Source organism: Ceratotherium simum, chromosome 19, assembly GCF_057802395.1.
Source record: "Ceratotherium simum simum isolate JZ-2026a chromosome 19, ASM5780239v1, whole genome shotgun sequence".
NCBI lineage: Eukaryota > Metazoa > Chordata > Mammalia > Perissodactyla > Rhinocerotidae > Ceratotherium > Ceratotherium simum.
The window spans coordinates 14,302,120-14,315,046 of NC_141918.1; the positions used below are offsets into that span (position 1 = coordinate 14,302,120).

The 12,927-nt window shown below is 38.2% G+C and overlaps 1 protein-coding gene across 2 annotated transcripts in view; it reads right to left on the reverse strand.

Moving 5' to 3' along the window:
- The window catches only part of MDN1 (midasin AAA ATPase 1), a 164,736-nt gene that overhangs the window by 58,757 nt on the left and 93,052 nt on the right, over positions 1–12,927 (reverse strand). For both annotated transcript variants that reach the window (XM_014781110.2, XM_087443881.1), the window contains 11 exons: positions 12,202–12,410; positions 11,017–11,165; positions 10,453–10,664; positions 9,927–10,147; positions 8,871–8,984; positions 6,760–6,892; positions 5,299–5,414; positions 4,397–4,530; positions 939–1,096; positions 591–711; positions 13–223 (listed from right to left, as the gene is read on the reverse strand). In XM_014781110.2, the coding sequence (XP_014636596.1) occupies positions 13–223; positions 591–711; positions 939–1,096; positions 4,397–4,530; positions 5,299–5,414; positions 6,760–6,892; positions 8,871–8,984; positions 9,927–10,147; positions 10,453–10,664; positions 11,017–11,165; positions 12,202–12,410 (1,778 nt within the window). The remainder of the gene's footprint in view (positions 1–12; positions 224–590; positions 712–938; positions 1,097–4,396; positions 4,531–5,298; positions 5,415–6,759; positions 6,893–8,870; positions 8,985–9,926; positions 10,148–10,452; positions 10,665–11,016; positions 11,166–12,201; positions 12,411–12,927) is intronic.

Genomic DNA, 12,927 nt, shown 5'->3' on the forward strand with positions numbered 1-12,927 from the left:
AGAGTATATTACCTGGGTTGACATCTTCCAGAATATTAGCTCTGAGGACCAATCCCCAGGCCTGTAGGAGACTTCTCTTTAATGTCCACTCAGAAGCAACCATTTGGAACCGACTAATGTCTTCCCACCATCCACTCTCCCCAAGAGCAGGCATCCGCTCCCTGATGGCAAGGGCTTTGTTAAGGACTTGCAGTTGCGAAAAACACTCCACCACCAGCTTGTCCTGAAACAACAAAATTCAGGAGAGCCTACTATAGAGGAGAAATGTGGTTCTTTTTAGCAGCCTATTCATGTCTGAGAAAAAATTGAAAAGATTTCCTTAATTCTTCTAGAAAATATAGCATTGGTTTATTCCTGTGGCTCTCAGGAGATTTTATAGTAATAAAATTAAAACTCTACCCAGACTTAATAGTCTCAAGAATAAGTAAAACAGTAACATTTAACAAGTCAGTTAATAGTATTCATTGAACATTTAAGAGTTAAGCTTAGGAGATAAGGATGAGTCTAGTTGAATGGCAGTTTCCACATTCCAGAAGACCTTCAGAAGAAGAGGTCAATCTCTATGTTTACTACATGCTTCCAAGATGTACCTTAAAAGGAAATGGTCGTCCCAGGAACTTCTGCAACTTCTTTATCCCAGTGAAGCCACCGGTCGGGCTCCCCAAACAATTCTGAATATGTTCTGAGACAGTCTGAACCTCTTTGTAATACCTTTAAAGAAAGAGATAAAGGGCAGAAGGGGAGTAAGGAAAAGGGGAAATGCTGGATAGTAAGAGACATCATTTACATTTTATAAATATTTGATTTACATTCACAAATAGGCCAAGGGAATAAACCAAAGTAAAGCAAGAAGAAAAAGTTTTAATTCCAAACCCTCCTCTCTTTAACATCATCAATACTGTAGATACTGACATTATGACTCTAAATATGAGTCTTACTTGTCTTCATGGTTCATCAGGAGTTGGGGGATCTGACGGACCAGATGTTTTAAAACCCAGTGCCAGTGAAGGGCAAGCAGGGCCAGGCCGGGGGCATCCACTTTCACTGTGTCGGCCACAGTCCAAAATCGGTCCCGCCACCGCACAGAATCCAAGATCTAAAAACAAAGTAAACCAAAACTGCTGACAAATATCTCCCATTAAAGACACAAAATAGAGACTTCAATTATTAATCAATATTCAACATACACACATGAAAGGTCTACCATTCGACTGGAATATTTTTAAGTTATTAAAGCAGTCAGAGAAGACAAAGATCTTTCCTTCTATTACTTGAAGTTCAGAGCCATTACATTAAAGAAAATGGAATTACAGTCGTCTCTTGGTATCCGTGGGGGACGGTTCCAGGACTCCCATAGATACCAAAATCTGAGATGCTCAAGTCCCTTAGTCAGCCCTCCAAATCCGTGGGTTCCTCGGATTGCATATCCAGGGATTCAGCCCACCGCATATCATGTACAGTACGTTTATGATCCACAGGGGGTTGAATTTGGGGATGTGGAACCCATGGAAACAGAGGGCCGATTGTATTGGGTCAGATGGTAAGTGTACATGTAATTTTACAAGAAACAGCCAACTTGTTTTACAAAGCCGCTACACTATTTTGTATTCCAACCAGCAGTGTAGGCGAGTTCCAGTTGTTCCATTTCCTTGCCAATACTTGCTACTGCTAATGGTTTTAATTTTAGCCATTCTCGTGGGTGGCACCTCCTGTGGTTTCCATTTACATTTCCTTGATAACTAATGATGTTGCAATTTTTCAAGTTCTTAAAGGACATTCATGTATCTTCTGAAAAGCATCTATTCAAATTCATTTGCTCATTTTTAAAATTAGGCTGTCTTATTAGTTTGTTTATATAATTTATATATGATTTATAAACAGTTTCTCACAGTGTTTTCATTTTCTTAAAGCTGTCTATTAAAAACAGAAGTTTTTAATTTTGATGAAATTTATCAATTTTTTTCTTTTATGAAGAATCCTCCAAAATCTTTGCCTATCCTCAGACTGTGAAGATTTTCTCCTCTGTTTTCTTTCAGACGGTTCATAGTTTTAGCTTTTATATTTAGATCTATGACCCATTTTGAGGTAACTTTTTAATAAAATGTATGGTAGGGGTAAACACTCATTTTTCCTTTATTATTTGGACATTTAGTTGTTCCATCACCATTTGTTGAAGGGACTGTTTTCCCCCATTAAACTACCCTTGCACATTTGGCCAAAAAAAAAAAAAAATCAATTGACCATGTATGTGAGGGTCTATTTCTGAATTCTCCTTTTTGTTTCACTGGTCTATCCTTATGATAATACCTACTGTTTTCATTAATTTAGCTCTGTAATGCAAATCAGGTAATGTGAGACTCCAACACTGCTCTTCTAATAATGTATTTTTACCGCAAAGTAGTCTTAAGATTAGTGATTCCTTTCAGAGGTTCCATGAGGTCAAAGCTATTTTCATAATAACATCATGTTATTTGCCTTTTTCACTAGGATGACCTTTGCACCGATGGTACCAAAAAAAGAAAAAAAGGGACAAACTGTGATTGGGTATCCAGCAAACACCGTATTGAAAATGAATGAAGTGAATCTCTCAGTTCAAGAAAAAAAATCCTGAGTATCTGTTGCCAGTGATAGAATATAAACTTTCAAGCAAAACCTTGAACTTTGAAAGACCAAGAGCTTGACAACGTCCTAATATTTAAAGATTTTTGGATGAGGTCTGTGGTAATTTTCCATGAATGTCACTTTTTAAATTTATTTATATTGAAGAATGAAATGTGTCAACATTTGGAAGATCTGATAACTCAGTGGACAATAGTTTCCAAATTACCAGTGCATGAACTACAAAATGCATGCAAGGGTAAAAGTCCATCCAAAGTACAAGCTAGACCAATGGATTTTAATGCATAACAAGTTTAGTGATATTTTTTTAGACTCCACATTACAAGTAACCTTTACAAAACTACCACTTGTCAAGCTGTAGTATATTATCAAAGAAGAATATTCACAATTTTATGAAATGGCTATTAAAATACTCTTCCTGGGGCTGGCCCAGTGGTGTAGTGGTTCAGTTCGCACATTCTGCTTCGGTGGACCGGGGTTCATGGGTTCGGGTCCCAGGTGCAGACCTACACACCACTCATCAAGCCACGCTGTGGTGGTGTCCCACATACAAAATAGAGGAGGACTGGCACCAAAGTTAGCTCAGGGACAATCTTCCTCAAGCAAAAAGAGGAAGACTGGCAACAGATATTATCTCAGGGTGAGTCTTCCTCACAAAAAAAAAAAATTCTCTTCCCTTTTCCAACCTCCTAATTCTATGAACAGAGGCCAGTTTTTCTTTACAAACTTCAACCCAAACAACATATTGCAAGAGACTGAATGCAGAAGCAGATGTGAAAATGCAGCCTTCTTCTGCTTAAGCAAGACATTAAAGAGACTGGCAGAAATGTAAAACAGTTCCACTCTTCTCATTAATTTCTGTTTTGGAAAACAGTTGTTTTTCACTAAAAATGTTATTCATATTAACATGAAATGGATTTGCTACTAATTTTTAAACAGATTAATAAATTTTTTTTATATTTCTCAGATTTATTTCCTAATATAGTAAATATTGATAGATATAACCACATAAACAGAAGTTCTTTGGGGTCTTTGGTAACTTTTAAGACCATAAAGGGGTCTTGATATCAAAAAGTTTAAGATCTGCTACTCCAGTTTACTAGAATTATTAGAATAATCTGGATTCAAAACTCAATTTAATCCATATGCGACAATGATGTCTAAGAAGGCTTAAGTTGTTAAAATTCCAATGTCCATCAACAGGTAGATGGATAAATAAGTTAAAGTACATAAGCTCAATGGAATATTACTCAGCAATAAAAAGGAATGTACTCTTGATACACAAAATAGATGTATCTAATTATTTTGAGTGAAAGAAGCCAGACAAAAAACATATATATATATATACAGACTCATAATTCCATTTATGTAAAATGCTAGAAAATGCAACTGATCTGTAGTTGCAGAAAGCACTTATAGATGTATACCTGGTTGCGGGTGGGGGCAGGGGAGTGGAAGAGAATGCAAAAGAAGATGCAGAAAGGTTTGAAGGTGATGGATATGTTTCACTATCTTGTTTGTGGTAATGTTCTCACAGGTGTATACATGTCAAAACATATAAAATTGCACACTTTAAATATATGCCATTTATTATATGTCAATTATACCCCCATAAAGCTTTAATATATGTGTATATATTTCAAACTGTTAAGAACAATTAAATTTCTCAAATAATATTGGACATATAACAAAAACATTGAAGTTAGTCTTGCCCCTAAGACTAACAACACGTGCCAAGGCAAATGCTGTTTAAAATAAAAACAGGTCACTTCCTCACCTCATTGACACAGGCATCAGACACCATCCCCTGGGAGGACTGCACCCAGAGCAGGATTAGTGCATCACTAAGTTCAAAAAAAGCAGCAAGATTGACGACAATTTCGTGGGGCAGGCTGTGATAGCTCTCTGGATCTTAGAGTTGACATAAATAAAATAAGAACATTCCATCAGATTTAAATTAACCTCCGGACAGTTTCAAAATCAACTGCAATCTGGAATTAATGTCATCCCCAGTAAAAACATTAATTTTGAAATGTCAAAATCAAAAGCAAATTCTTAGCCTACTATTAATAAACTTAGCGAATCAGGCATGTATGCCTATAGATACTCATAATGTCTTAACGAAAAAAAACATTTGTTTAAATACAAAATGAAAACTAAGTGTATATATGTCTGGATGGATAGATAACCCAGGCAAATATGAGAAAACACAAGGGAATCTACTATTAACAGTAGCTGCCCCAAGAGTAGACTTTTTCAATTTTTATACTTCTATATAGTTTGAATTTTTTCCAAGAAATACGGTTATCTTTTCAATTTAAAAAAATAAAGGAAGGAGGGAGAAACAATCTATAACCAAATGCTTATGAGCTTGTACTTTTGGAGCCAAAAGACCTAGGTTTCAAGTTCTGGCTCCGTGATTTGCTAAAGATATGACCTTGAGCATCTCTGTGCCTCCCTTTCCTCATTCATGAGAGTTACCTCATATGGTTGCTATAAAAAGTAAATGAGATCAAGGACATGAAATTCATTACTATTGAATAAGGGAACATGTTTAAAATCAGGCCAGTCAATCAAAAGGAATCAGTAAAATGGCAGAAGCTGCTGAATCTCTCTCATCTTCAGCAACATTATGCAATCAGATGCATAACTGAAGAATATTAAAGGTAATGTTCTTACCTTTATGGAATTCAAAGGACATTCTCAAAACACTATTTCTTAACTTTTTGCCACCAACAGAAACCAAATTTGCTTCAGTATAAATCCGTTTTTCCCGGTCAAGATATATGATTGTCCTGAAATGAGATTCAATAACATAACAAATAGTCATTGGTTAATAATACTTGTCAATCATATCCTCTACCTGCTGAATCCTGAGAACCTGTGGAACATCAGTCTCTTTCACCCTGCCATTCCTCTCCTGCCTCTGCAAATTCTGGACTAGAGAGATGAAAATGAAAGTGATGACAACTAAGTTGTGGGGGAAGAAGACAGACGGCTAGAAAAGGCTGTGTCTAGGTAGACTGCCAGACCTCATTCCATTGCTCTGCCACGATCCGACAAACTACACTGTGAACTCTTAAAATTGGCCAACATAAAATTAATCTGTGGTGTTAGAAGTTACCTGGGGAGGAGGAAGGGGAGTTACTGGGAAAGGGGACAAAGGGGCCTCTGGGTGCTAGTACATATCACATGTGAGTTCACTTTATGAAAATTCATCAAAACGATATATACTCATTATTAGTGTACTCTTCTGTAACGCACATTACACCTCAATTATAAAATTATTTAAAAACTTGATTACACTGATAGCCAATTACAAAAAGACTACTGGTCATTAGATTAAAGAGTGAGGAAAGACCACGGGGCCGGCCCAGTGGCGTAGTGGTTGGGTTCGGCATGCTCCGCTTTGGCGGCCCGGGGTTCGCAGGATCAGATACTAGGCACAGACCTACACTGCTCATTAAGCCATGCTGTGGCAGCAACCCACATACAAAATGGGGGAAGACAGGCACAGATGTTAGCTAGGGCCAATCTTCCTCAAGCAAAAAGAGGAGGAATGGCAACAGATGTTAGCTCAGGGCAAAATCTTCCTCACCAAAAAAAAAAAAAAAAAAGAGAGAGAGTGACGAAAGACCAGATTATATAATAATTAGGTAAATTTAAATGGCGTGTGTACATAACTATGCAGGTGTTGTGTATGTTTCCAACATTTGAGGATGGGAAATAATATGGACAGACAGACGGACCAGGAAGGGATACGTGAGAGAACGAGTAGGTGAAAATGGCAGGAGCTTCTGGGAACCAACAGAAAACAGTAGAAACATGACTATCCTATGATAAAGGATTAACCGTAAAATAAATCCCACCATTAGTTCTAAGCTAGTGTATCTATTAAATTCTTAAGAACCTGCAACATTCACAGGCATTTTGACATCACAGTCAGAATCACTTCACTGAGCACAGAGCACGAAGGAGAGGTGGGGATGAAGGCAATCGTGTCTAACACCCCATCACTTCTCAGGTTCAGAAAATTAAACACACGTAAGCTGTATTTTACAGAGTCTTGGGAAATGTAGAATCTATGATCCATAGTGTACAGGGAGGCAAACACTGCCCAGAACAGCAGGCTTCACCTACTTGTTTGCAACAGACTCTAAAAGGGCAAAAAGCTGCTCAGGCTGGTGTGTTTGTGGGTCAAAGTCCATCGAATTTCTGATGACGTCCAAAGCCTGCATATTCCATCTGGGGTCCAGAGGGATCACAAATTCATCTGGTTTAAAAAACAAAACAAAAAATAGAATTTTCAAGTTACATTCCTTCTTTGTCTGGCAAATTTCAGTTAAGGATTTTCATTGTTTTACTTTGATCACATTGAGTCCTGATGGGAAAGAGGTGGAACAGGGAAATGCTGGTCTCAGTCCATAATACTAGAAAAGTAGGGTTCAATAGCTTTTATGCTATTTCCTTTCTAAATGCAAAATTTCTACTAGTTTCGCAATTTCATTCCACTGTACGATATACAGGTAATCTCTGCTAGAACATAAACATTCCAATCAGTGCATTCACTTGCTCAGTTCCCACTACTGGTCAGAAAAGAATCCATGGACTTAATTAATTTTTCACCATTAACCACAAAAAAACTAACTTACATGGCAGAAAATGAATGAATACATCTCATCATTTACTTTCAATAAGAAAAATAACTCAAGATTATCTCGCTTAAAATCCATTTCTTTACAATCATGGGATGTGGCCACTTCTGCCACCACTCACTCCTTTGGCTCAAACTTGGTACCTCTTCTGTAAAGGATCAGCAGCCAGACTCTGACACTCTCCAGAGGTTGTGAGAACCCAAGTGAGGGCGGTAAGACAAAACAATGGTAACGTTAATTTGAAGGTGGCTGAGTAGGATGGGTCAGTGGAATACTTCAAGTTTTAAAGACATCTACCATACAGTAGACTAACAGAGGTCTCCTGTGAACAGCAAGGTACACAGGAGGGAGCCCATATTCCAAAGTCCAGTCAGACTACACAATCCAGAGCTACACCACTGAAAAGGACAACGAAAGTGGACCTAATATATTCCAACAGTGGGCAAGCAGTGTCTGCTAAAAAGCAACCCTGTTACTCTACTCTAGAACTCCAAAGACCAAAATGTTTTCATGGTTGGAAAGCCATAACTTAGTTCAGCCACAATCTGACTACTATAGTAGTTTTCTCCATCATTTGATGTCTTCCTCACCACTAACTCCATTACCTTTAGTGCACGTGAGGTAATTGGTTTAGCACAAAAGCATCATGTGTATTTTTTCTAAACCGAACAGCTAAGGGTATGTTTTGATCAATATCAAATGAAGATGGGGGTGGGAAATTAAAAATCTGGTTCTGTGAAATGCCCTCATTAATGCTTATGTTCAATCAACTTCATATTTTTCTGGTTCTTTTTTTTTTCTGAGGAAGATTTGTCCTGAGCTAACATCCGCTGCCAATCTTCCTTTTTACACGTGAGCTGCCGCCACAGCATGGCCACTGACAGACGAGTGGTGTAGGTCTGCACCTGGGAACTGAATCCGGGCCACCAAAGCAAAGCACGCCAAACTTCAACAACTGGGCCACTGGGGCTGGCCCCATATTCTTCAGTTCTAATAAATAAGTTTGCTATCTCACTCCTTAATTAAAAAGAAATTCTGAATACTTCATCAGATTAGATAGCTTGAATGGCTATTTCCTTTATTATTACAGGTTCATAACTTCGTATTTAAGGCTTTGTAACTTCATCATTAATATTTTATATATTCTGAAGAAATTGATCCTGTATTGTCTTCCCTTCAAGTCAAATAGCTCATAGTTTAAAACCTTTTCAGTTAACAGTACTAATAAATCACAGAATATAAGTGGAAGGGACCCAAGAGAAGTTTATTTAATTACCATATTTTTCAAACACAGGCAGTGAGTATGAATGATGGGCCCAAAATCAACAAGCCAGTTTGTGGCTGAGTTGGGACCAGAACCCAGTCTTCCAACTCCTGTGTCCTTCCCACTACCCTGTGTATCATCATTCTCTTTCAGAAACTGAAGGATAAATGAATAGTTTCGAACAAAGAAGTGGAATTTGCATCTGGATAATCTGAGACTTCTAAAAAGTACTATTTGTTACAGTAGGAGCTCTGACAGGTCTTTTTCCATTAACTCAATGGACAAGTTTCCTGAACAGTACTGAGAGCTAGAAATCAGATCAGGTGCAGTACCCGTTATATTTGGTTGTAAGATTTTGATGACATTACTAATCCCAGCTGAGAGAGAATTCGAGTAAAAATTTCTAAGAGATGCAGCACTGGCTTCCAAATGAATCTGTATTGACTCTGCGAAGAAAGGAGAACCATATGTTAGTATCTAAAGCAGTGCTGTCAAATTGAACTTTCTGCAATGACAAAAATGTTCTATAGCGGCGCTGTCAGAGTAGCCACTAGTCACATGTTAATAAGCACCTGAAATGTGGGCCAGTGCAATGAAGGGACTGGACGATTTTAGATTTTATTTAATTTTAATTAATTTATATTTATATTTTAGTAGCTACCTGTGGCTAGTAGCTATCACATAGGACCATGCAGACAAGAATATTTATAGAAATTCCCTCTATATATATGTTTAGACAGATCACATGTACCACACAATAATATACACAGTCATTGGCTTATCTACAAGTTCTCATGGTGGAGAAAGGCTCATCTAAACTCAATTACTTTAGTCAACAAGTTCTACCAACAAATTCCAAGTCCTGTACTTTCCAACCCATACAATTTTGTTACTGGTGCTTTTCCCTCTCTTAGAATGAAAAAAGTACAGAGAAATTATGCATGACCTCTTAGGGCACAGGAACTAAAATAAGATTAGTATCTTACGCACTGTTATGGGTAATGAATTTACCAAAGGCAACACCTTTCCCAGATGGAATGATTGTGCACAAGTATTAGTACAGCAAAAAAGCAGAATGTTAAAAAAATTAAAAGTAACATAATATAGTACATTCTCCTTTTGGATTTGATAGAATGGTAGACAGATCCTGAAATGCTAAGGATTACATGGGAAAAAAGCTTCTCTTGGGGCACATCTAAAGGCAGATGTGTTCCTTAATTTTTAACAGCTACCCAAACAGTAATGCTAAGTTATAAATTTCTTGCCTAGGAGCTCTCCCAGACGTAATTTTAATAGTGTAGTCACAGAACAACACAGCTGCTGAGGCACTAAAACAGAGTAAGTATACATAAATTCCCTCATTAAACAAATTAAGCTTTTCTACTCACCAAGCCCCTCTGGTATATTCTTCGCTAAATGATAAAGCCACTTAACTCTGAGCATCCAATCTTGATTCGTTGCTCTTTCTATGAGCAATTTAACAGCCATGGCCAGAACATCTGGTTCATCGATCCAGTAAGTATCCACTTCAACTGAACTGAATTTCAAGCTCTCAGGGTTGGAGGACTGCACAATTTTCTCTAAGTCTGGCAAGGTAAGAGGCTGAATCCTGAAATTCATTGGATTAGGCAAAGACAGTACCAGAATGAACTTTCATTTCATATTTCAAAGAACCAAGAGAATAACTTTACAAATAACAGATCAAAGAGGTAATGGGGAAAAGGTGAGTCCCCTCCAAAGGGGGACAATTAAAACATATACCTAATGGATAAGAAATAGGGAGCAATATCATAATCAAACTATGTGGATAATAGCCACATAACATTCTCGTCAAATATGTCGGGTCATGACCATTACCATAAAAAAAAAAATAGTCAAGATGCCAGAGACCCAGAAGCTCAGGGCTCCACTAACCTTGCCCAGCTGCTCGTTTTCATGCTCACCCTGTTGAGGCAATATGCTAAGATCTGTCCATCACTTCGGACTATAGAGAGGTGAGAATCTTCCACAGCAAACACAGCTGAGGGCAGAGAATCCGGCCATAGCCCCATGGCAAGAATGGACTCACCCCAGGTTTCATGTGCTCGCAGAGAAGAAATATGTTTCTCCAGTAAAGCCTGCACAAGCTGGTAGGAGATAAAAACACATGGTGTACAGGCACCAACATGTAAGTGCTATTACCAAAAAACGAGCAGAGTAATAATAGCTTTCTAGGCCCCACATGATCATCTCACAACTCTCATACACCTTCTTCAATGTACAACATTACAAGCTAAATTTCACTTTTTCTGATGATAGATAAGTTTCAAGGAAGTAATATTTACATTTAAGCTATTTTCCAGAAAAGTATCTGGATACTTGATCTCTGTTAGGGCATAACTGCAGTGGTCAACTCTCTGGGTCACTAAAGTTGCCACCAATAGAATCTCCCCCCACTCAATAAGGTAGAGTGTTACAGCTTGAAACACTTTCTATTACCTTCCGGTTTGCTGGTGAATGCTGTGAGTGCACATAAGCTTCCCAACATGCTTCAGAAAAGGCTCTGTCTAAACTCAGCCCTCGCTGTAGGTACTGGACAATGAACACAGCTGTCTGAATTAGAGTTGAAACAGAAGATGCTGGAGAACCTATAAAGAAAAAATATTGCCATCTATGATCAATAGATTCTGCCAAATCTCCAATGAAAATGGATAAATTCCACCTTCACATCAAACTTCCTTCCACTCAAATCCACCTAGATACTTATTTTAGAAAGCTTTTTAAGTGGACTCAAGGGTCTCACCAGCACACAATGAACTTGTGGGAACATTCATATTCCTTCCTTTCTATCCTACCTCCCTCCTCTCTGGTGGTCAGCAGTATATTGTGGGGAAGTGACCAGATGACTCATTTACAAGTGCGATAAAGCCTGGCCACATACATCCTTAATCTAAAGTTGACACACACTGAAGGTGGCAAAATGAGCATGGCCTCATAAAGAACCACATGCTTTGAAATCCAACAGACCTACTTTCAAATCCCAGCTGTCATTATTAACTGTTTGGCTTTGATGAGTTACTCAATCTCTCTGAGCCTTATCTGTAAAATGGAAACACATGCCTTGCCGAACTAACGTGAGGACTCAATAAGCAACCAACATTGTACTTAACACACAGCATGTTACTTAATAAATAGCATTTCATTTATTATTGTTGTTATTATTAATACTACTAATACAGTCATTATTATTATTGCTCTTTCTTGTATATTTGGACATTTACAAGAAGTAACACTTGTCTGTTTTAAACAATTTAAAGTTTCCTCTTTATTCCACCTTTAAGAGACTCAGTGATGACCCTGAAGATATGAGTGACAAACTTCATGAATCTCATTGTTGAAAGCAGTATTCCTCAAAGTGTGGGCCGCCTCTGACTGTACGCATCAAGATTACCCGGGAGCTTCTTTAAAATACTGATTCCTGTGCCTCAACAGACCTGCTGAACCCAATCTCTTGGGGGAAAAGAAGGTACCACTACATCTACATTTTTCATAGGATTTCTTGGTAATTTCTATTTCTATGTACACTAAATGTAAGAACTCCTGGACTAGCAGTCAAATGGCATAACATATGAACTTCTATACAAGAATAAAACTCGGCAGAGGCCTAGAAGTCAAGCACCTTACCTACAACAGTGCTCCGGGTTTCCATGTGTATAGCCAAAAGGGTGTCACACACACTATCCCCCACCAACCCAAGGCTGTGCAGCAGAACTTTCAGATCCAGGTCATCTGGAATGCCCCCATCCCCTTCTCCTGAAATGTAGATTTCAAGTCCACGATTCCTCATAGCTCGGGATATTTCTCCATGAACAGGATCCATTGAGAGAAAAAGTCTAGTAGTATAGCAAGTCAAAGGAAAAAAAATTAAAATCTCAGTGCAAGCAGTGGTGCCCTCAACCTGGTGAGGGCCAATCATATGTGGCTCATCTCCAGAGAGCTTTTCAAGAGAGACACCACTAACTCCAAGTCTGCAACTTTCATGTGTATTCTATCCTCCAGTTCCAAAATGCATCAATACAACAAATCAGTTTCTATAAACCTCCTTTCGTAAGGAACTAAGTATTGTATATCCAGTGCACCTTTAGCACTATCTGAAAACTGTAAAATTCTTACTTTCAGATATTCCCCAAATCAGGCAGTGCTAATTCATCATTCTAACTCACCTACAGACAACAGAAAAGGGAGCAGTGTATTCTCTTGAAACGTTTAGCTTCAGATATTTGATGTCCATCAACATCTCCATCTAGCTGTCTGACATCTCACACATCTCCAAAACTAAACAGCTGATTCCCTGCTGACCACCCCCACACCAAAACTGCTCCTTTGCCAGTCTTCTTTTCTCAATGAATG